The sequence below is a fragment of the Panulirus ornatus genome, chromosome 23 (assembly GCF_036320965.1).
Source record: "Panulirus ornatus isolate Po-2019 chromosome 23, ASM3632096v1, whole genome shotgun sequence".
Classification (NCBI taxonomy): Eukaryota; Metazoa; Arthropoda; class Malacostraca; order Decapoda; family Palinuridae; genus Panulirus; species Panulirus ornatus.
The window spans coordinates 7,704,350-7,727,263 of record NC_092246.1 but is presented as its reverse complement, the minus strand read 5'-3'; the positions used below and the strand labels follow the sequence as shown (position 1 = coordinate 7,727,263).

Sequence of the window (22,914 nt, the reverse complement as noted above, 5' to 3'; positions counted from 1 at the left end):
ACACCTCACACCGCACTGTACACACTACCCTCACACCTCACACCACACTGTACACACTACCCTCACACCTCACATCACACTGTACATACTACCCTCACACCTCACACCACACTGTACATACTACCCTCACACCTCACACCGCACTGTACACACTACCCTCACACCTCACACCACACTGTACACACTACCCTCACACCTCACATCACACTGTACATACTACCCTCACACCTCACACAGCACTGTACACACTACCCTCACACCTCACACCACACTGAGGAATACCTTCAGCCACTCCCCATCTGATGAGAGAGCCTCACAGCTCACCTGTCCTCGCCAGAGCAAGAGGCCATGTGTCGCGGTGGTGGAGAAGTTGAGGGCGAGGGAGTCGACGTCCGGGGCTGGGGTGCCGAATGGGTCCTCCGGCACGACGGCAAAACTCCGCCCACTGAACCTCACCCAACCCAGCTCCCCGCCTGAGGCTGTCAATAATATCATCTGTCACTTACTCAGTCTGTCTATGCACCTACAGTCTATCATTTATTCTGTCTATGCACCTACAGTCTATCTATGTACCACTTCACTCCTTCTCTATCCATTTCTCTACATCTACAAAGTTTTAGACAGAAATTATTGAGACGAGTAATTAATAGGATGAAAATAAGAAGTATGACCAGGTGGAAAATTGTCTCGTATATATATATATATATATATATATATATATATATATATATATATATATATATATATATATATATGACCAGCCTGACGAGGATGAACCCCCACGAACCTGTCTGGCAGTGTGTGCCAACATAGCCTGGTGGACAGATGCAGTAGTGGTGGCTGCTGCTGCTGGTGCCATTCTCGCCGCCCGAGCCACCCACCTCTCTCTTACTCGACTGCTCCTCCTCTGTGAAAGCCCCAGCATCACCCCCAGTGAGGGCCGTGTCCTTGACACCGTCCCCATCACTCAAGGCGAGGTCCGTCGCCCCGACGGCTTCTTCGCTGGTGTTCGTCTGTTCTTCCCCTCTCACTAAACCTTCCTCTCCCTTGACATGGTCCTCCTCCATCGCTGCGTCCCTCACGTATCTGAAGGCATCCACTTTCCTCTGGGATGGTGACTCCTTCCCTGAGACGACGTGGCGACGTTTCTTCGACCCGGCGGAGGCGTCGGAGGGCACACAGGTTCCACCGTTGACACAAGAATGGTCGAGGCAAGCCCGGGAGAGCTGGCACCTCACTCCTGTGTACTCCTGAAGTGTTACAGAAGCTTGAGTCATTAGCCTACATCTCATTCACCACTGCTTCTGCTCAACTTCAAGTAATACATGCATACACTATCATGAAGTTACTTTCCTTCTCAAGACGAAACAATGATGATGGAAGGACAGCTACAATGATGATGGAAGGACACCTACAAGATGATAGAAGGACACCTACAAGATGATGGAAGGACACCTACAAGATGATAGAAGGACACCTACAAGATGATAGGACGTTACTCAACAAGTACAGGTCAAGTGCCTCACAAGTGTGTGTGTGTCATCACGTCCTAACTAGCAGTTAACAAGCGTCAGTTCCTAGTGGGAGGGACAGTGCCCTCCTAACCATGGCTGTTGAACTGACACAGAAACATCAGGTGAAAGCCGTACCTCGAAACATAGCATATGGATTATACCTTTATCTACCTTCATGATCCACAGCTAAATATTGGTTCTTGTAGTCTGAGAACATGGCATCTCGACATGTCTTTATAAATGATACATTATCTGGAGAGTAAATTCTAAATGACATGTTATAGTCTTCATATATCGGCTCTATTAGTCTGTATTTGCCATACACGGCGTCACCATGAGACTCATTGGTTGAAAGTCCCTTTACTCATGGCAAGGCACGTAGGTCTATACCACGGGAGCGTTGGAAGGTGTGGTTAAGATGTACCTGAGGACATGCGCAGACGAAGGTGTCGCCGGCGGGAGTGCAGGTGCCGCCGTGGAGACACACCTGGTGACCACAGGCCGTCCCGTCACAATCCGCCAGTCCCGCCCCTCGCACGACCTCCCCACCAGGCACACGCAGGTCGTGGTCCACACTGTTGATCATCACCTGCAGGTACGAACAGGCGTGCACCAGGGACACAGAGACAGGTACAGATCAATAGAGTAAGTGTGAGTGGTGTTCGCGTGCTTCTAATCCTTGTATATAGATCCTGCACCATGTTGTAGCCTTATGTATGTACACACGTACACATATACATCCCAGCTGACATCAGGTGTGTGTGTGTGTGTGTGTGTGTGTGTGTGTGTGTGTGTGTGTGTGTAGGACTTTGTTCCCATCTTATCTGTTCAATTTCACTTTCCTCGAAACTAAGGAGAATGCTCAGCTAAACTCAGATATATTAAATTTTTTTCTGTAGTTTCCTCCCTCTCTCTGATACCTTTCTAGACCCCCTTCCCTTTCCTCTTCCTTCTCTATTACACCTTTCTGGTTCTATCTCCCTCCACTTTTCCTTTCCATATCAATGCATCTTCCCTCTTCTGTCGCTTCCTTTTTCTTTTCCTATCTCTGTCTCTAACTCCTTCCCCTCCTCCTCGCGTAACAATCTCTTCTCTCTTCCACTCCCCGCCTGCCTCTCTATCCTCCCTGTGAATGAGATCAGAAGTATATAAGAGGTAAGTAGTGAAACCTCCATGTAGCTCACAACAATCCCAGATGATCCCAGAGCTATCAAGTACGCGCGGTGCGTTGCACATGAAGATGGTTGGGGGAGAGAGCAGGAGGCCAGGAGGAGAGTGGGCCAGTAAAGTGACGTAGCAAGGAGGAAGGAAGGAAACAAAGGGATTGGCAAAGAATTTGTGGAAGAAGAGACGTGGAACACACACACAAAACAATGTGGATGAAGAAAGGTGGAATAAATCAGAATGATAGCATATACGAAATTTAGAAAGATGAAAAGGAAGAAGGAATGTAAGAATTAGAATACGTAAGGAACATAGAAGTGAAAGTTGGAGATATGAGAAAAGTGGAAATGAGTGGGAGAGAGGAAAGGAAAGTGTGGAGCAGTTTGAGGAAGGTGGTGGAAGGGAAAACGTTGTTGGAAACGAAAAGTGTTAGATAGATAAAACACATGGAATGGGTGGAAGATGAAATATATGGCAAAAGTAAACATAAGATGAATGAACGAATAAAGAAAATGAGTTTACAGAAAGAAATGGCAGAGTTGAAAGTGGTGGAGGAACTGAACATTTGTAGAACAAAGAACATAGAAAGGAATGAAAAAGCTGGTAAAGCATGGAAATACATGGGCAAATGATCAACAAGTAATAAATAAGATGACTGAAGAGAGAAAGAAAGTGGGAAATGAAAAAAAAAGGGTATGAAATAAATGGGGGATGATGAGGGAAAGGGAATGAAAATGAAAAAGGGAAAAGATTTGGATGAATTAAAAGAAGCATAAGTTAAAGTGGGAAACAGAGAAAAAGATGGATAGATAGACAGATAGATAAAAAGATAGATAGATAGATAGAGAGAGAGAGAGAGAGAGAGAGAGAGAGAGAGAGAGAGAGAGAGAGAGAGAGAGAGAGAGAGAGAGAGAGAGAGTCGTGGGAGGTGAGGGAACGTGTGGGGCGGGGAGGCACGGACCTGCCTGACGCAGCCACGGTACGGCACACGGCTCTCTTGGGGGGCCACGGACGGAGGCACCACTGACAGGTCCGGGGCACCACCTGTGGAAGAAACAGCACATCACCAGGAGGGCTACACACAGCACATTACCAGGAGGGCTACACACAGCACATCACCAGGAGGGCCACACACAGCACATCACCAGGAGGGCTACACACAGCACATCACCAGGAGGGCTACACACAGCACATCACCAGGAGGGCCACACACAGCACATCACCAGGAGGGCCACACACAGCACATCACCAGGAGGGCCACGCACAGCACATCACCAGGAGGGCTACACACAGCACATCACCAGGAGGGCCACACACAGCACATCACCAGGAGGGCCACACACAGCACATCACCAGGAGGGCCACACACAGCACATCACCAGGAGGGCCACACACAGCACATCACCAGGAGGGCCACACACAGCACATGGTGTCTGTGTTAAAGGAGCAGGCGAGTGGTGTCCGTGTTCAGGTGCTGGGGGACTGGTGTCCGTGTTCAGGTGCTGGGGGACTGGTGTCCGTGTTCAGGTGCTGGGGGACTGGTGTCCGTGTTCAGGTGCTGGGGGACTGGTGTCCGTGTTCAGGTGCTGGGGGACTGGTGTCCGTGTTCAGGTGCTGGGGGACTGGTGTCCGTGTTCAGGTGCTGGGAGACTGGTGCTTCACTGACCGACGAAGACTTCGTTGTGGACGTCCAGGAGGGTGGTGGCGGCGGCGGAGGAGGAGTGTGTGGCGGGGGTGGCGGCGGCGGCCCTGGTGGTGCGACCTCGGAAGGTGAGTGTGCCTTGCCCTCCCCGTCGCCAGGCCTTCACCGTCTGCCACTCCTGCAGTCTGGCCGACGCCTCGGACCGCACCACCACCAGACCCGGGGCTCTCCAGCCTGCCTCAGGGATGAGGAAGGTCAAGCGTTAGGGGGGGGGGGTCATGTGAGGTCAGCTGGACCCCTCTGATGGGGGTTGTCTTACACACTTAAAGGTTTGACAGTACAAGTCCTTAACACGTAGGTACAAACCGAAGGGTATGATAGCCTAACCTCTGACCTGACCCAGACCAGACCATTGTACAAGGGTCAGAAAGTCGCGCTCTGGGGTTGTACAATCATGCTTAAGGCTTTAGGTCAATAAGCTAAAATGATATGAAAAAATATTAACCTGTAAGTTAGATAAATTGTTTATAATGATCCTTTATCATTTTACCGCAATCTGTCCTCACATACTCACAGTTAATCACTTGGTGCATCAATGATCAATAAGTCTTAACCTAACTTATATGTAGTACGTTCGTTTTAATTTGTTTTACAATTTTATTTAACATTTTCGTAACGAATAGGATCCAGTTATTATATATCTGGTAGCCAGTCCCGAAGACACCAGCTACAAATGACATCAGGGAAGCGCAAGAACACTTCACAGTACACAAAGTCTTCTATAGCGTATGTAAACATCGTAAGGCAACAAGTATATCATCAACGTCATTTGTAAACAGCACCGGAAGGCTGGTGATTTACGGTAAACAAGATATTCCTCACAGCTGTAAACACTGGTGCTTGATTATCGGACTTATTTTACTGAGTCACTGTAAATCATACGTATCCATTCATAGTGCCAGGTTTACACACACACACACACACACACACACACACACAGCAGTTGCTTTCCCCCCTTCCCTCCCCTCACAGCATCCTCATCTGAGGCATCTCCAGCCTCCCAGCTGGCCACTTGATGGCCCTGGGTCATCCAAGGCAGGTCAAAACGTTGTGTCTCTATTCTGGTCATTAGAGGTCAAGACATTTCCCTTCGTTTCTCTGTTACGTATCCTTGTTCTCCCCTGTGAGGTCCGTTATGACACTCGGGTCCAGTGGCCACACGCGAAGACCTCTGGATTGTGTCGCAGTATAGTCAACTTCCGCTACTGTGTGAGGCGAGTTTATCTGTTGTCACCGTCGGTTCTCCTGTTCTACTGGGCATTTTAATCAGGTCCTCTCTCTCTCTCTCTCCTTCTCTCTCTCTCTCTCTCTCCTCCTCTATCCCTCTCTCAGCCTCTGTGCTCCTCATTCTCTCCATTTCTTTCATGTGCGTCACTCACCCAGATGGTAGGTGAACTGAAGGGTGCCGTTGATGAGTGCTAGGCCCATGAAGTCTCCTGGGGGTTGCCTGGGCAGAGCTAGGAACAGCAGACCGTCGGGTCGTGTGGGCCTGAAGGACACCGTCACCAGCGACTCCCGACGGAGGCTCCTGGACCTCAAGCTCAGGTAGGATCCATCGCCCGAGAACTGAGGGTCCGTGATGTTGATGGCTGCAAGAATGGGAGGATGGGTTCACGCCTGCAGGTGGGGGACTGACTGGGGAGGACGTAGAGTGAGGGGAGGTGGGGAAGTGTTGGGGCACTGGGGGAGTTGGGGGTGTAACATGATCCCGGAGGAATGGGGGAAGTGTAGGACTATAGGATGGACAGTTTATATTCTTGTATGGCATTGACTCGTGAGGGTTCTAGTCTTCGGCAATATGTGTGAACACAATCGTTACCTTTGTCACAGCGTTGCCCCGTCTGGCCGATCTGACAGAGGCAGGTTGGTGGGCCTCCGAGTGAGCCGCTGGCCAAGCAGGAGGCTCCAGGAGCACACGATCCTCCCCCTTCACAGATATGGCTGGCCACCTCGCACCGCGGGCCCTTCCATCCGACGGGACACTCACACCTGCAGCACCACACAGGATGACGCTTGGTACCGCAGGTCTCCTCCCTCCCTACCATGCTCGAAGAAGAGGTAAGTGAGGACTGGACAAATGTACGAGAATATAAGATCATTTTCGTTGATCTTTGGATCACACAGTGACACATTTCCCCAGACAAAGTTTAACAGAATATCAAATATATTAAAGATATGAAATAAAGTGGTAAAAAAGAGAGTAAGAGAGTAGAGGAGAGTCAGGGCTGTTGATGAACTGTCGTGTTATCACATCGTCATATGATGTACGAGAGGAGATGAGGGGCGGGTTGTGGTGTACACACGGCTGGGCTGGACACCAAGCAGTGGCTACCTGGCTCACCTCCGTCTTCAGCACACTGTGGAGGGACAGAACCCGTGCAACAATGTCTTCAACCAGTATGGCGCTGGTTTGCACCAGCCGACTATGCTGTCTGCCTCACCAACATCAAAGTCTTGACCTGACCAGTCAAATATCCATCTATATCCGCGTATAATACGTCATTTCTCTACGCTGCTGAGTGACGTAAATATGGTTATCTAGATATGTGGCAACGTGTTGTAGTGTAGGTGTGAGAGGAGAGTAAATAGGGGGAATGTCCCGTGGCAGAGTTTGGTATACTGCAGGAGGCGAGTCACCGTTTGCTGCCTGAGGGAGGAGGAACCAGCTAACCTGATGGTGGCTCCCAGGCCGACGCACGTGCCGCCGTTGCTGCAGGAGTCGTGACGACACTCGTCCTCGCCACACTCCTTCACGTTGGCCGACCCCGCGATCCTGAGGGCCGTCCACGGCCCCAGAGAAGTGGCCGCCACTCGCAGGTCGAAGACGCAGCCTCGGAAGCCTTCATGGCGCCACATATCCGCTGGTAGATGGCTCATGTTCCAGGACGGGTGACCCCCTGCCAGGTAGACGACACAGGTCAGGGGTTGCGGAGGGTTACATTGCAGAGAGGTCAGGGAAGTGTGGGAAGGTATGTGACATGAGGCAAGGCATCAGTCAAAGGGGTAACGGAGGTCAGAAGGTACTTCTACACACACACACACACACACACACACACACACACACATATATATATATATATATATATATATATATATATATATATATATATATATATATATATATATATATATATATATATATATATATATATAATAAAGGCAGCAGGTATGAATTATGTACATGTGTATATATGTATATGTCTGTATATGTATACATATATGTATACGTTGAAATGTATAGGCATGTATATGTGCGTGTGTGGACGTGTGTGTGTATATACATGTGTATGTGGGTGGGTTGGGTCATTCTTTCCTCTGTTTCCTTGCGCTACCTATCAAAGTGATAGGGGAGAAAGAGCATTTCCCACGTATTCTCTGCGTGTCGTTGAAGGGGACTAATGAGGGTGGGAGCTGAGGGACTGGAACCCCCCACCCTTCCTTGTATTTTCAATTTCTAAAAGGGAAAACAGAAGGACCCAAGAGCGGAGTGCTCCTCCTCCTCGAAGGCTCAGACTGGGGTGTCCGAATGTGTGTGGATGTAACCACTACTCCTGCCTCAGGAGTAGTGCTACTCCTTCCTTAACTCTTGTCCTCTCACGAACCCCTAACTTTAAAGCATTTCCAAAGCATTCTTCCCCTTTAACCCTGAGATTCATTTTACTCAGAGCCAGAACATCCAGGTTTCTTTCCTCAAACATACTACTCATCTCTCCTCTCTTATCTTGGTTACATCCACACACATTCAGACACCCTAGTCTGAGCACTCCCCGCTTGGCTCCTTCTTCTGTTTCCTCTTTTTAAGAAGTTGAAACACAAGCAGGAGAGGGTGTCCAGCCCTCCGCTCCCGCCCCGTTTAGTCGCCTTCTACGACACGCAGGGAATACAGAGGTAGAACTCTTCCCCTCCACGTCAGGGTAGAGGAGAAATGTCAAGTTTAGCATACCGCCTCATGATATATTGGTACATATTATCCCTCATGTTATATGAGAGTTAGTTACATTACGAAAGGAGGAGAGAGTCCGTACCGATGTAGAGGATGTTGTTGGTGTTGAGGGAGGAGAGGTAGCCCGGGGCCGAGGCTGACACGTTCCTCTGGGAGTCCACCACCAGCCACGCCCTCCTCCCCCGCCGACCGATCAGGGCGGAATGCGTGTGTAGCGTTGTGTCCAGCGGCTCTGGTGTCATTATTCGTCGAGGTCCTGGTTTAAGTGGAAGATGAATATCGACTTAAAAAACTGCTCCTTTTGAGAATGGAAGCATTAAGATGGTACATGATAATGAGAGATCAAACCGCGTTCGTTCGCGACTGGTCCACCTGAAGAGGGTGGACGAACATCACCATCACATGAATGAGTTTCATTTCCATGTGAAACATAATGGTTCTTGTTCGATATATACATCCACAGTGCAGGTTTAATCTGTGCCACGACATCGGGAAATTCATTGTACAGGGAAATGACATGTCCGTTCTGGGATGGAGCGACAAGGATGAGAGACAAGTACTGAATTATGAGGTAGGAGATTATTATGAGGCAACTGACCTGCGCCGAGGTCCCACGTCAGCAGGAGGTATCCACGGACCAGACTGAGGGCCAGGAAGTCCTGCGTGGCGCTCCTGACGGTGTTGCCCAAGTAGGCCAGGAGCCCCACCTGCCGCAGCGCCCGCGTCGTGAAGTGTAGCCTGCAGACACCACAGGTGAGGCAGTTAGGAGGAGGCACAGGCAGGATACAGGTGTGAGGGGGTCACGTAGGAGGCACAAGGGGGATACAGGTGTGAGGGGGTCACGTAGGAGGAGGCATAGGTACCTATGCAATACACAAGTGGTAGAGCTCTGTCATCCATAAACAGGCATCAAGGTCATACGAAAGACAGATGTAATATCTCAATAACAAAACCTTGCAATGAAAAGTAGTGAACCATTATGTCCTCTATTTCGTCTGCCTGCAAGCGACTTCAGCAACCCCTGAAGTGGTTAGGTCTCATGGTGTAACACTGACACCCACTGTACTCACCACTGAACACAACACTTGACACCTCCTCCCCATGTGACAAGAGTCATGACCTAATCTGACGATGTCACTCCAAATTTTACCCATTTTCTTTGATGGACACGCCAACTGTGCACCATGATGACAGTACCTGACAGCGGTGGTGAATGTAGCGTCGTAGTCCAGCCTGTAGGCGGTGTAGGAGCTGTAGCCAGATACGGTGCCCGAGTAGGAGGGTCGCTCCACCACCCGCTCTGTAAGAACACCGCCAAAATTATCACCATCACTCCTCCAACACTCTCTCCCTCCCTTCTCTGTCTGTATACATCCTGGATGTTACAGTATACATCACCTGCTGGGTCGCACCGTGTGTGCAGGGTTCCTCTTCATACACTTCACTCATGACAAGTTTTTCACAGTTAAAAATTGGGAAAAATGAATTATACAAATCGAAAAACTCTGAAACAAAATTGGATATGCTGGACTTACAGACATGAGAACCATAGAGTGAGGAATATCTATGTCACATCCTACAACATTATGGAACAGTAATATCTAAATGAGACACACCTGATGATACGCCAAATCTTCATTTAACAAAGCAACTGAGACTCATCACATGTGATGAGTGAACGAAAAGGGACAACGCTAAGTGATCATTTGGATGCCATTGGCCATATACGTCCTCACATGCCATCAGGATGTCTCTGTGTGTGTGGCTGCACGGCAAAAGAAACAGCGAAAAAAACGCACTTTATGAAAGTATTGACCAACGACACTATGTTGGTTGTGCTCAGCATCCACGGGTGTCAGAGGGCTCACCTAGTTCACAGTAGAGGCCGTGGCGGTGGGTGGGGCACAAGCAGAGAGGGTGTGGGCGGTGGGTGGGGATGCACCGCCCACTGTGGCAAGGTCCACTCACACCCTCACACTCCGCTTGCTCACACAGCTCACCCTGGTACCTGTAACATCACAATCACTTTATCATCACAAGACTTGTTGAGAACTATTGTGTTCTCGTGTGATCCTCGAACACACTGACTTTACGAGCAGTGAACGGAAGTTACCAGTGGAGGTGGTGAGTAGCTTACAAGTGGAGCAATACTGTATGCAAGAACCCATACGATCTTCCTCAACATGATATTATCACTAATGGTATAATGAAATATGGTAACGAAACGTGTGTGAGGACCGTCATTCATCTACAGTATATCTGGGGTGCCAGTATATCTGGGGTGTCAGTATATCTGGGGTGTCAGTATGTCAGTATATCTGGGGTGTCAGTATATCTAAGGTATCAGTGTATCTAAGGTGTCAGTATATCTGGGGAGTCAGTATATCTGAGGTGTCAGTATATCTGGGGTGTTAGTATATCTAAGGTGTCAGTATTTCTGGGGAGTCAGTATATCTGAGGTGTCATCATATCTGGGGTGTCAGTATATTTGGGGAGTTATTATATCTGGGGTGTCAGTATATCTGAGGTATTAGCATATCTGGGGTGTCAGCATATCAAGGGTGTCAGTATATCTGGGGCGTCAGTATATCTAGGGCGTAAGTATATTCGGGTTGCAGCATATCTGGGGTGTCAGGATATCTGGGGTGTCAGCATATCTGGGGTGTCAGTATATCTGGGGTGTCAGGCAGGCACTGACCCTCGGGGACACTGGCAGGACCAGAGGGCAGGGCCTGGGACGCAGGAGCCGCCGTTGAAGCAGGAGCCAGGAGGGCACGGCGCTGCACCACACTCCTCCACCCGCTCACCCGCCACGCTCGACACCCACATGTCCACCTCACGCCCGTTCACCTGACACGGGAAACAACAGTCCTTCATCCAGGTGGTGATATGGTAAACAGGGGGAAGGGAAGGGGGTAATTCATTGACCAGGGGTGAGTGTAAATGGTTCATTCGCAGGGAACAGTGAAGCATTCCCATATTCAGGTGCTTCGGGTAACATGACAGACAGGGGAAACCCGCCTGTTGTATACACTGGCAACGTAGCAAGTTTACCTGCAGACTTACAAACAAATGGGGACGAGTTGACTTGTAAGGGAAAGGTCAAATATTCATCTCTAGGTACGTATGTACATTTCTACCTCTAGGTAACACTAGGTTGCTTTACTACTGAGAGATACAGATGATGGTAATGTACGGAGACTGAGACATATTAAGCTGGGTAGACAGGATCCAGGTTTACTTTTGAGAGTACAACACCTCTGGGTGGAACAAACGAAAGAGTTCTACCTCCGAGGAAAACGGAAGGTGAGTTGACCTCTGGTCATCATAAAGTGTCAGCCGTGGGCAAATGACGCCTAATGATATCCTGTTCCACATACGTTTCCTTCGTCTGTCCACAGCAGTGAGCTCCAAGGACACCTCCTCCCTCTCGTTACCCAGGGTCACCAGGATCTCAGAACCAAAAAAAATGGCACTTCTGAACAAAAGGCCTCACCCCGACACAGGGTAGAGATCCGAATATCAAAGAGTCTACCAGGATTACAACATTTCATATTAGAAAGTATGATATATATATATATATATATATATATATATATATATATATATATATATATATATATATATATATATATATATATATATATATAATGCATATGAACGCGGACTTTCATAGAACATACAAATCTCCAAAAGCCGGGCTCGAACCCGGGACCCCTGCGTGGCAGGCGGGAGTGCTACTGCTAGTCTAAGATCGCCCCTAATAGGGGAATGACTATTGATACTATGTAATCGTATACCCTTCGTCTCATGTTGGTGAGCAACGGAGTTTACATTGTGTGAGCCTGATGGGATTCGACCAGTGTAGACCCCGTTGCTCACCAACGTGAGAAGGAGAGTCACTTTCGACCCTGGCTGTTGGATGTTTGTATCATTATCATTGATATATATACATATATATATATATATATATATATATATATATATATATATATATATATATATATATATATATATATATATATATATATATATAAGGATGACCAAGAGGGTAGGATGCTGACCTCAAGCAAGGAGATGCAGCCGTTCAGTCTGGGGAGGAAGCCGGCCTTGACGACGAGCGGTGAGGAGTAGGAGGTGGGGAGGCCGCCCAGGTACAGGAGACCCAGGCGGACCCAGGGGCTCCAGGAGCGCTGCTCGCTGTACACAGGCGCCGTCCCGTTCACCTGTCACAAGACCAGACCACCACATATATTACTATCTTCACTCATCATGTCACTTATCATGTAACGTCGCTGGTCCTCAGTTTCTGGATCCGTTGTAGCACCTCCTTCTATCCGCTCTCGCATCTCTCTTCTGCGCCTGTGTGTCGGGTCGACAATTAACAATTATGATCATTTTTATCTATTTCGTTTCGTGTCTATGATCTTCCCTCCGCCCAAGATGGCCATCACTGAGGCCTATCCTGCCCGAGTCGTGTTGTTCACGACGGAACAGAAGACCTGACACGCCCGCCGTCTTGCTGGTGAGGGGACGTACCTGGAGGCACACACACACACACACACACAGTAACACCTGTTCATCAGCTGGAATAAGACTGATAAGGTCGTTCTCCGTATCCTGACACATGGAATGCTGGCCCTTCTTTACCTTCACGAAGGAATACTTCCTTTAATGTGGACTAGAACGAATAAGTCACTTGCACCTACATGACAAGGGATGGTGAAGGTGACCCACCTACATGAGAGGGGACAAGACAGTGAGGGAGCTACTGACGAAGGCACTGACCTGCATGGAGGCGCTGCACATGCCAGGTCCCCAGGGGGTGTCGTATTGGTAGGGCGTCCACCACATCCTGCAGGAGGGAGAACAACACATGTCTTAGCTCTCCTCCTTTCCGACCTGATGCCCCCGGTGGCACAGAGAGAGAGAGAGAGAGAGAGAGAGAGAGAGAGAGAGAGAGAGAGAGAGAGAGAGAGAGAGAGAGAGAGAGAGAGAGAGAGAGAGAGAGAGAGAGAGAGAGAGTACATGGGAAAACACTGATGATGATATAAGGCCTGTTGGCCCCATCACTTGGGTATTCCTTGGTTTACCTTTTAGCTCCTGGCTACTGTAGATAAGGTGAGAATATGGTGGAAACAAAGGCTCCCTCCCTCCCCCATCCAAGCACCACACTCCCTCCCTCCGGCGTTAAGAGCCACAGGGATGAACGGCGGAAGAACCTTGCACAGTGGAGTGTTCAAGATTGTACTACGCTCCGGCTCAGTTTGTGTCCGGGGAATTCCTACGTGTCTGGGATGAACAGAAAACGTATGTATTTGTGTACATTGTGTCCAGACGGTTTTTGGTGTATAGATTCTTTACTTAAGGAAAACGTTTGGAGGTAATTCACTGCAGTGTTTAAAGGGTCTATTTGGAGATTTTATCCCTGTGTTGATATTGCCTTCCTTTTTATTAGTGATTGTATGGCCTTGTATTTTGAAAAAGGCTTCGCGATTCGGTCAATTTAAGTGAGAATATGTGAAAACTTGCGTCAAGTTGTCAAGCAGTCCATGTCTCCTGAGAGAGACGAGAATTATCCCTCTGAGCCTATCTTCACACGGAAGAATTCATGGAATCAACTTTGTGGCTCATCTCTGTACTCGTTCTAATGTCTTTGATCATCCTGCTTTGCAGTAGAGAAAGTTCAAAAGAGAAAGACTATGCACAAAGAGGAGCGTGCACACAAATACACCGTCACAAGAGGATGCACATATCTTTGAACACACACACACACACACACACACACACACACACACACACACACACACACACGTCACTTCCTCTACCGAGGACCCACCTGACGGAGACATCTGTCTGGTAGTTCCTGGTGAGTTTCTCGTTCCCCTGCAGGAAGGATACCGTCTGGAGGCCGCAGGAGAAGACGAACTGCAGGAGTGAGTTTCTGAGGAGGAGCATGAAGAAGGCGTCGCCGGGGCCCTCGCTGTAAGCCACCAGGCCGTTGGGGTCCTGAGAGGTGAACTGGACATACACCTGTAGGAGGAATGATGCCCAGGGGCGCTCAGAACCTCACCTCAAACTCAAAATGGAGGTAAATAAATGATAAAAAGAATCACAATTAAAAAGGATAAAGGTGGTTGACATTGCTGTGCGGGTCATCCACACTCACATTCGAGGCATTCCCAAGTGAACTGAAATTCTACGGTAGATGCGAATGCAAAATAATGGTTAAAACTCCGGGTAATCGAAAGCATTTGATGAGGAGGAGCAAATATTGAAGCGAATTAGCTAGCGCGATTTACAATGCCGATTATAATGCTACTTGAAGGCAAGTCAGACTTCTGCTACTGCATTTAGATGGGGCTGTTACCGTAGCTATCAACAAAGGCTAAGTACTGCTGCCTCATAGTCTCCTTCAAGAAAATTAATATTCAGTGATAAAAATCGAATACAGTTCCTAAGACACTAATGTATGTCCTTAAGAACACCGTATTTAAAGGAGACAACTGTTGTTAAAGTAACTTTACTGTGGTTTTCATGTGAAAACTTTGTGACTCAGCGTGAATACATATGTAAAGGCCCGAGACCCCCTAGACCTGCCCACCTGGTCCCAAGACCCGTCAGCCTGCTTACATGGTCCCAAGACCTTTCGGGACACGCACCTGGTCCCAAGACACCCTAGGCTTGGCTCACCTGGTTCCAAACTCCTGCGGTACATTCACCCGGTCCCAGGACCCCATAAGCTTGGCTAACTTGGTCCTAAGATCTCCTGGGCCCGACCGTCTGGTCCCATGACCCCTCGTCACACTCACCCGGTACCAGAACCCTTTGGGCCGCTTACCTGGACGCCTCGCCGGAGAGACATGTTGCCCACGGCCACGCCCAGGAAGGAGGCGCCCACGAAGTAAGGCTTGTTGATGTAGAAGTAGACCTCACAGGACGGACCCCGCCGGTCGAAGGGGCATTCACACTGCAAGCAAAGACAACATTCTAGTCTACCTCAACCTCCCTTTATGTTTAACGTTGTAGGTGCTCCAGTCACGGATAAAAGTCCACATCAAGGCCGGGCGTTAAGTGAGATATAGAAAGGATTCTGAAAAGGAAAATGAAGAGACAAGGGAAAGTATTTGCCAATTCTGGAGGAAGTGAGAAACCTGGTTTTATCTTTTTTTTTTTTTTTTACTGTACCAGGTCATGGTTACTGGGAAAGACGCGAGAAGATAAGGAGTTCCAAAGCTTCGACAGCCACACATCAGTCATGTAACACAGCAGCTTGCCGAGTATTGTGTGATCTAGGTAGTGGTGGGGGGCACACAAGCAGCCAGCTCTCGGAAGTAAAAGCCAAAGTAATACCTGTAGGGGAGGGAAAGTGAACCAACATTGCGGCGTAGGGCAAGAGAACCAAGTTTTGAAAGTCAGCCTGGGACAGTTTACAAGTCGGACCGCTTTCGACTCAACTCTGTCAAGTAAGGATGCAGAGCTAGAACCCCCTCAAATGTAAGAACAGTAATCTATATAAAGACGAAACAATCCTTTGTATAAACGGAGGAAAAGATATTTCGATATCTAAAAAGGACACCCAGTTTCTAAGGGACAGACTTGGCTACTTCCGTCATGTGGGGTTCCCAAGAGAGAGAGAGGATGTTACGGTAATACCAAGTATGTTCAGTGAGTCAGATGAGAGACGAGAGTTGTGCGGTGCCAGTTTTTACACCAGGAAGGTGCTGCTGGAGGGAGAGACGTTGTTAGAAGCAATACATTTATGAGCGTGTGATCACATGAACCAGCTGAGGGTGAGATTGTGTCGTGACAGCGGGATGGACTAGAGGTGAAAAACAGATCCAGAATATTAGGGAAGTGGTCACGGCGGTCAGGAATATGGATAGGGTGGGAGATAATTTACTCTAAATCATTGAGAATGGAGAACGTATGCATGTGTGTGTGTGTATATGTGTCTGTGTGTGTGTGTGTGTGTGTGTGTGTGTGTGTGTGTGTAGGAAACATGGACCCCGGGCAGCACTAGCCTCTCGCTGGCCACACATCAGTCGTCACAGGGATCAACATCATCATCACAGGTCCGATATTTCGATAACATCTTGAATCATTATCGAGGGGCAACATCAGCACCTCCACCCCTGGCTCACCCTCGCACCATCACCCCACACCACACCACAACGACTCGTACCCTGGCTTGGGGATATGGTTGTCTAGGTCTTCGGGTTTTATGGCATCCCATAGAGGCTCAGATTCACACCATGACTGAGGAGGATCAGGCCAGGCGCATCTCACACCCTTCGTGTGTAGCTGAACCCCCGTGGGTTGGTGTGGGCCAGGGACGTCTTGCTCCCCAGGGTGGACCTGCTACCTTGGGGAAAAGATGTGAAGGTCGTCTCGTTCCTATCGTTTGGCTATCGAACACTCGATGCCACTGGCTTATGATGACCACGATTCCCACCCGCAGTAAGCGTGGGATGGTAGCCTCTCAGAACTCAAGTACGTCGACTTCCAGGAATGATTCTGACCTTTTCCGAATTCGTTGAAATATATATGAGGAAAGGAACGTGTTCAGACATTCCATGTGTTACGGAATGAGCTGAGGTGAGGCCATGCTCAGCATGGTATAACGGGTTGACTGAGGTCAAACGAGACGCATATACACTTCTTCCTTTGGCTGAGGCGAGGTGGCCAGTCTAGCCTGTGCTGAGCACAGAAACCCACATCAAGGCCGGGCCTAAATTGAAATATAGAAAGAATTATGAAGCGGAAAAAGAAAAGTCATGGGAAAGTATTCAAGAATTTTGGAGAACCTAAAAAACTTGCCTTTTAAAATGAGTCTGGTTATAGTTACTAGGAAAGGCATGAGAAGGTAGAGAGCTCCAAAGCTTCGAGGTGTAGGGAAAGAAACAGTTATCAAAACGGCCCATTGAGTTGCCAACAGCCCCACAATAACCATGCGACGCAGCAGCTTGCCGAGTATTGAGTGGTCTAGTTAGTGATGGGGGCACACAAGCAGTCAGCTCTCAGGAGCAAAAACCAAAGTAATACCTATAGAAGAGTGAAAGTGAACCTACATTACGGTGTAAGGCAAGAGGGGTCAAGTTCTGGTGAAGAGTTTATAAGTCGGACACAGCGGTGTACACATCTCTGGATAGCGTGATATACACTGCAGTGTTAGCATTACTCCGTTGATGGAGTCCAAACATAAGATGTCGTTGATAACCCAAATGTTTGTATCTGGGTTGACGTTGGTCGCTTACTGTGACCATAACAACCCAAACATGAGAGAGAGAGAGAGAGAGAGAGAGAGAGAGAGAGAGAGAGAGAGAGAGAGAGAGAGAGAGAGAGAGAGAGAGAGAGAGAGAGAGAGAGAGTTATCCTGTGTAGTGTGGTGTTAGTGGAGGCTCATCTCGACACCCTACGTATATGTGTGTGTGTGTGTACACACAATATGAGGAAAACATAGATACACAAGATCGTTCCGTGTGACCCATGGTCTGGGCAGGGTTAGCAGGAGCCTCATGATACTCACGGAGAAGTTGCCGCCGCGGACGACGCAGGTGCCGCCGTTGAGGCAGTAGCCGGCGCCACAGGCCACCGCCGCCGGCTGGTCGCTCTGGGTCTCCGTGCCGGTGGCTGGGGACACGCTGGGCTTGTGGGGCTCACTAGGGAGTGTGGGAGGTTCCCGGGGTCTCTGTGACGTCGTGTTGAAGACGGGGATCTCGACGCTGGAGCTGGCCGTGTGGTCACCAGCCTCCGTCGTCATGTTGACCTCGGCGACGAGAGTGACCGGCGTGAGGGCCTCGGGTACCTGGAATGTAGCAGCAGGTGCCGCCGTGGTCAAGGTGGTGGGAGGAGGGAGTGTGGTGAGGGGGGTTGGGGCAGACGGCTCACCCGTCTCAAGGGAAGTCTGTCCCAGCCGCCCCTCTGTGGTGGGCGGACCCGTCGAGGTAAGAAGCAAGGACTCCTCTGGTAGTGAGGGCCGGGGAGCGGCGGAGGGGGTGGAGGACACCGCCGCCGTCCTGGTAATGCTAACTCCCGTCTCGGAGGCAGTATAGAGGAACTCCTCGTCGGGTATTGTGACGTTTTCGAAATCTTGAAGTTCCTCGGTCACGACGGTGAAGACGTCGGCCAGACGCGTGGTCGCTGGGGCGGGAGGGACGCTGGTGGTCGTAGATCGTGTGTCGTCTTTACTCTCACTCGTCACAACTGACGGCTTAGTTATCACCTCCGGCGCCACCGAGGTCCCTACTGTCCTCTGTGGGGCAGGTGAGGCGTCAGTCGCCGGCCAAGGGGCGTCCGTCAGCGTCGCCCCACTAGCCAGGGTCTCACTAGACGTCTCCGCTCTGTATGTTGTTGCTTTCGCCGTGTAAGTGTCGTTTACCGTAACGTAGAACTGGTCAGGGGTCGTTTGCTCAACTGTTAGAGAATCGTTGATGGTTGTGCCCTCAGTAACATAACTAGATGTTGTGAGGGCCAGGATGTCTGTGGCCATACTGACCGCTGTGGTGGAGTCCTGGGGGCGCGGGGACTCTGTGGTGAGGGAGGTGTCGTAAGTCGTCAGTTCCGTTGGAAGGGAATCATTAAGTACTGTCGCAGTCGTGGTGAGGGAAACGTTCCACGGAGTCGTGTCTGTCGTGGTGTAGGAAGCGTTGGTGGTCGTGGTGGTCGTGGTCGTCGTCAACCCCGTCGTAAACAATAAGTCAGTTAATGTGAAAGGCGTCGTGAAGGATTCGTTATATGGCACCGACTCAGTAACGGAAGTGGACTCGTTCAAGAGAGTCACATCTGTGGTGGAAGTTTCAGGTAATGAACTCATTTCAGTTGTTTCTGTCCCGAAGAAGCTGGTAATTTCTCTCGTGAAATTCTCGTAGATCGTTAAATCTGTCGGGGGTCTGTCGGATGGGAGATGGGTGATGGGCGTGACAGCGGGGGTGCCCGGGGGGGTGACTGTAACAACTGTTTCAACAGTGGTCTCGAACAGCGTTTCGTTCTCTGTTACATTCATGCTCTCAACTGTTGGTGGAGTTTCCACAGTTGTTTCTAAATCTGGCGGCACCGTAACTGTTTTATTATACTCATCGCTCGGAACAGGATGTGTGACATTATACTCATCGTATTCATCCACGTCTATGGTAGTTAGATTCATATCAACACCTGATTCACTGGGTGTTAGAACGGATGGCTCAGTGTCTACGTGTGGAGTGTAAGGAGCAAGTGGAGCATCTGTAGGAGAGACACCATCTGTCTCGGGCGTGGTGCCTCCCGTGTCTTCATAATCCGGCGGTGGTGTGGCCGAGGGCGTGCCTTCGGGATACGTGGGACCTCCTGTTTCCTGGTCCTCCGTTGACGTGGTCATCGGAGGGGATGTTGTAACATACGTGACGCTGACGGAGGTGGAGATATCGAGGTACTGATCTGTAACGTTTGCTTGAAGCGTCGTGAACTCCGTCGACGACGTGAAGGCGGGGTCAGTAAAGTCCTCCCCAGATATGGAAACATTGAACAACGTGATCATCACAGGAGGTTCAGTGTCAGCGGATGGGGAGACTTCTGTGACGTCGACTCCTTCCGCGGGGTAAGTAGTATCATTTCCCGGTAATTCTGTCGGTAAGGAGGAAGCAGTAAGCAAGTCTTCAGTCACACTGGTATCCTCCTCGGGTGTTGGGGTGAGAGGTGCGCTAGCTAAGGAAGCCTCAGACGTCAAGGTTTGGTTCCCGTCCCCGTCATCACCCGGCAGGAACGTCGCGTTGACTAGGTCGTAAGGAGAGGCTGGCGAGGCAGATGTGGCACCTACCAAGTCAGAGGTCACGGGGACTAGCAAGCTACTGGCGAGGCTGAGCACAGGGGTGGGCTCTACGGCAGATACTGAATCGAACACAGACGTGGTACTTACGTCGACCCCAAACACAAGGGACAGGGACACGAGCTCCGCCGAGGGCGTGGTGAAGGAGCCCTCAAGGAGGTGTGTTGGGCCGATGTGTGGCACGGACGTAGAGATCGGATACTCCGAAGACAACCAGAGGGAGTCTTCAGGAGCAACTGAGGAAGGCGGGACTGGAAGCACTGGCGTTGGCTGCATAGATAAGGATTCGCTCCATTCCATCGAGGAAGGGAAGAGACTGGCAGAAGGGAAGATGGCGTCATACAGTTCGCTGGAAGAGTAAGGCACACTGGCGGAAATTGGTTCGCTATACACGGACGATTTTTTGGCACTTATCACAGAAGACGGCGTAGAGAAGTCCTTGGGCAGCCGTGGGGCCGTGACCAACACACTCGACACCAACTCGGAGCTCGGGGTAAAGGCTCCGCTCGGCAGGAGATCGTATGGTGATAGATCGACAGAACTGGTCGAGTAAACATAGACCTCGTCTGTTGAGGTGGGAGACGGTAGATAATCCGTCACTGACTCGTTGACTGAGTGGCTGATGTTGAACCAGTGGTGAAATATCTCGGTCTTGGTGGGTCCGATGGCCTGGTAGGGCTTGTCCTCATACCAGAGAGGAAGCTCCTCACAAACCTGACCCTCAGCAGTTGTGGCACACTGGCACAGGTCGCCTGAGGTGGAGTTAGGACAGCTGCACAAGAAGCTATCTACCCCGTCGATACATTCGCCACCATTGAAGCATCTGTCAGTATAATGATACTTGAGAAATACAAACAACGATCGAATGCATATAAATAATAATATCAATAAATGACTAAACTAGGATGAGGAGATAGAGTCAATTCTTGTACGTACTGAGTCTAGAATTAATTCTTGTGTCTACTGACCATGAAATGAATCTTTGCTTCTATCGCTTTGTATCATTTTGATGCATGACGCCCACAGGAAAGTCATGCAGCGCAGGCTATCAAATAATTATCATCAGGCAAACCATTCTAGCAAGTGGAGCATTATAGACGTGGTGTGTGTGTGTGTGTGTGTGTGTGGGTCGTACCTGGGAGCGTAGGGGAGGCAGTCGTTGTACTGGTCCTGGCACTGGGCACCGTGGTAGTCCGGGACGCAGTAGCAGGTGGCGTTGTGCTCCTCCATGACGCAGAGGGCGCCATTCTGGCAGGGGTTCGCCTCGCAGAACACCACCGCCTCCTCACACAGCGGCCCCGTGAACCCTGCCACGCCCCAGACGGGGGTAAGAAACGTCCCTTTTTAACCTCGGCTCAAGTCCAGCCTCAGACATAAACAAAAGGATAGTCCAAAGGATACTCAGACTCTCCTAGGGCTACGGGGCAGCGGCCTCCCGCACTCTACTGACGTTGCTGAAGCAAGGAAGGTATGGGGTGGGGAGGGCTGGCGGCACACTACTGACGTTGCTGAAGCCACGATCAAAGCTTCGGGGGCTGAGACACATGACTGAAGCCGGTGAAGCCATGAACCTAATGGCCTGGGGAGGAGGGGTCCAGGCTCGTAAATCATAACGAAGCTACAGAGGGTACAAGATTCAGTACAGGTGTTACTGAAGCTACAGAGGCATACAAGATTCAGTACAGGTGTTACTGAAGCTACAGAGCATACAAGATTCAGTACAGGTGTTACTGAAGCTACAGAGGATACAAGATTCAGTACAGGTGTTACTGAAGCTACAGAGGATACAAGATTCAGTACAGGTGTTACTGAAGCTACAGAGGATACAAGATTCAGTACAGGTGTTACTGGAGCTACAGAGGATACAAGATTCATTTACTGAAGCTACAGAGGGTACAGGAGCAAGAGAAGGTGCTACTGCAACTGAGTAAGGAACACAGGGAACTGAGGCGAGAGTCCAGATATTTTATTATTAGCCGAAAATAAGACATAAGAGGTATAATGAAAGGGGTAATTATGTTAGTGTGGTGAGGGAGAGGGAGGGAGCCAGCCTCGCCGGCGAGCGAGGGAGAGGCAGTGAGCCTGGTCAGCGAGGGAGAGGGAGCCAGCCAGTCTGCCTGACCGGCTAGCGAGGGAGAGGTAGTGAGTCTAGTCAGCGAGGGAGAGGGAGCCAGCCAGTCTGCCTGACCGGCTAGCAAGGGTGAGGGAGCCAGCCAGCCTGCCTGGCCGGCTAGCGAGGGAGAGGTAGTGAGCCTGGTCAGCGAGGGTGAGGGAGCCAGCCAGTCTGCCTGGCCGGCTAGCGAGGGAGGGGGAGCCAGCCAGTCTGCCTGGCCGGCTAGCGAGGGAGAGGTAGCGAGCCTGGTGAGGAAGGGAGTGGTAGTGACCAAGGCCAGTGAGGGAGAGGTAGTGACCCTGGCTACATGTTAATGCTACTGGTGTATCTACAAGCATGAGCTACAGTCATGCCACAATTAAAACCCAAGGGTGTAATTAAAGTCTCGTATTGGAGGGATGTTGTCCCTCAGCTTCATGGTACGGGGAGAACTTATACCTAGGATGACCGACGAAATGGAATACTTAAATATACACCTTACTCTATAGAGGTTCTTGGGGTTATATTCCCTCGTATTCCTATCAAATGTAGTCAGAAGTACTACACGTCTTTAATATCCTTAATTGTATACAAAACACACAGCCTCACCGTGATTCGTTAGTAACTTCAGTAGCGCCAGGAAATAGACGAAAAATGGCTCATCCACTCACATACACATATGTGTACATAAACGCC

The 22,914-nt window shown here is 49.8% G+C and overlaps 1 protein-coding gene across 1 annotated transcript in view; it reads right to left on the bottom strand.

Annotated features, from left to right (window-relative positions):
* The window catches only part of eys (eyes shut), a 36,933-nt gene that overhangs the window by 3,578 nt on the left and 10,441 nt on the right, over positions 1-22,914 (bottom strand). Inside the window, exons 6-24 of the mRNA XM_071676539.1 lie at positions 21,262-21,433; positions 17,853-20,949; positions 15,165-15,293; positions 14,163-14,356; positions 13,112-13,178; positions 12,388-12,549; positions 11,022-11,173; positions 10,192-10,331; positions 9,521-9,623; positions 8,922-9,061; positions 8,406-8,579; positions 7,052-7,277; positions 6,200-6,369; positions 5,760-5,969; positions 4,345-4,554; positions 3,640-3,722; positions 1,939-2,103; positions 788-1,250; positions 325-479 (exon numbers count right to left, since the gene is read on the bottom strand). Of these exons, the coding sequence (XP_071532640.1) occupies positions 325-479; positions 788-1,250; positions 1,939-2,103; positions 3,640-3,722; positions 4,345-4,554; positions 5,760-5,969; positions 6,200-6,369; positions 7,052-7,277; positions 8,406-8,579; positions 8,922-9,061; positions 9,521-9,623; positions 10,192-10,331; positions 11,022-11,173; positions 12,388-12,549; positions 13,112-13,178; positions 14,163-14,356; positions 15,165-15,293; positions 17,853-20,949; positions 21,262-21,433 (6,212 nt within the window). The remainder of the gene's footprint in view (positions 1-324; positions 480-787; positions 1,251-1,938; positions 2,104-3,639; positions 3,723-4,344; positions 4,555-5,759; positions 5,970-6,199; positions 6,370-7,051; positions 7,278-8,405; positions 8,580-8,921; positions 9,062-9,520; positions 9,624-10,191; positions 10,332-11,021; positions 11,174-12,387; positions 12,550-13,111; positions 13,179-14,162; positions 14,357-15,164; positions 15,294-17,852; positions 20,950-21,261; positions 21,434-22,914) is intronic.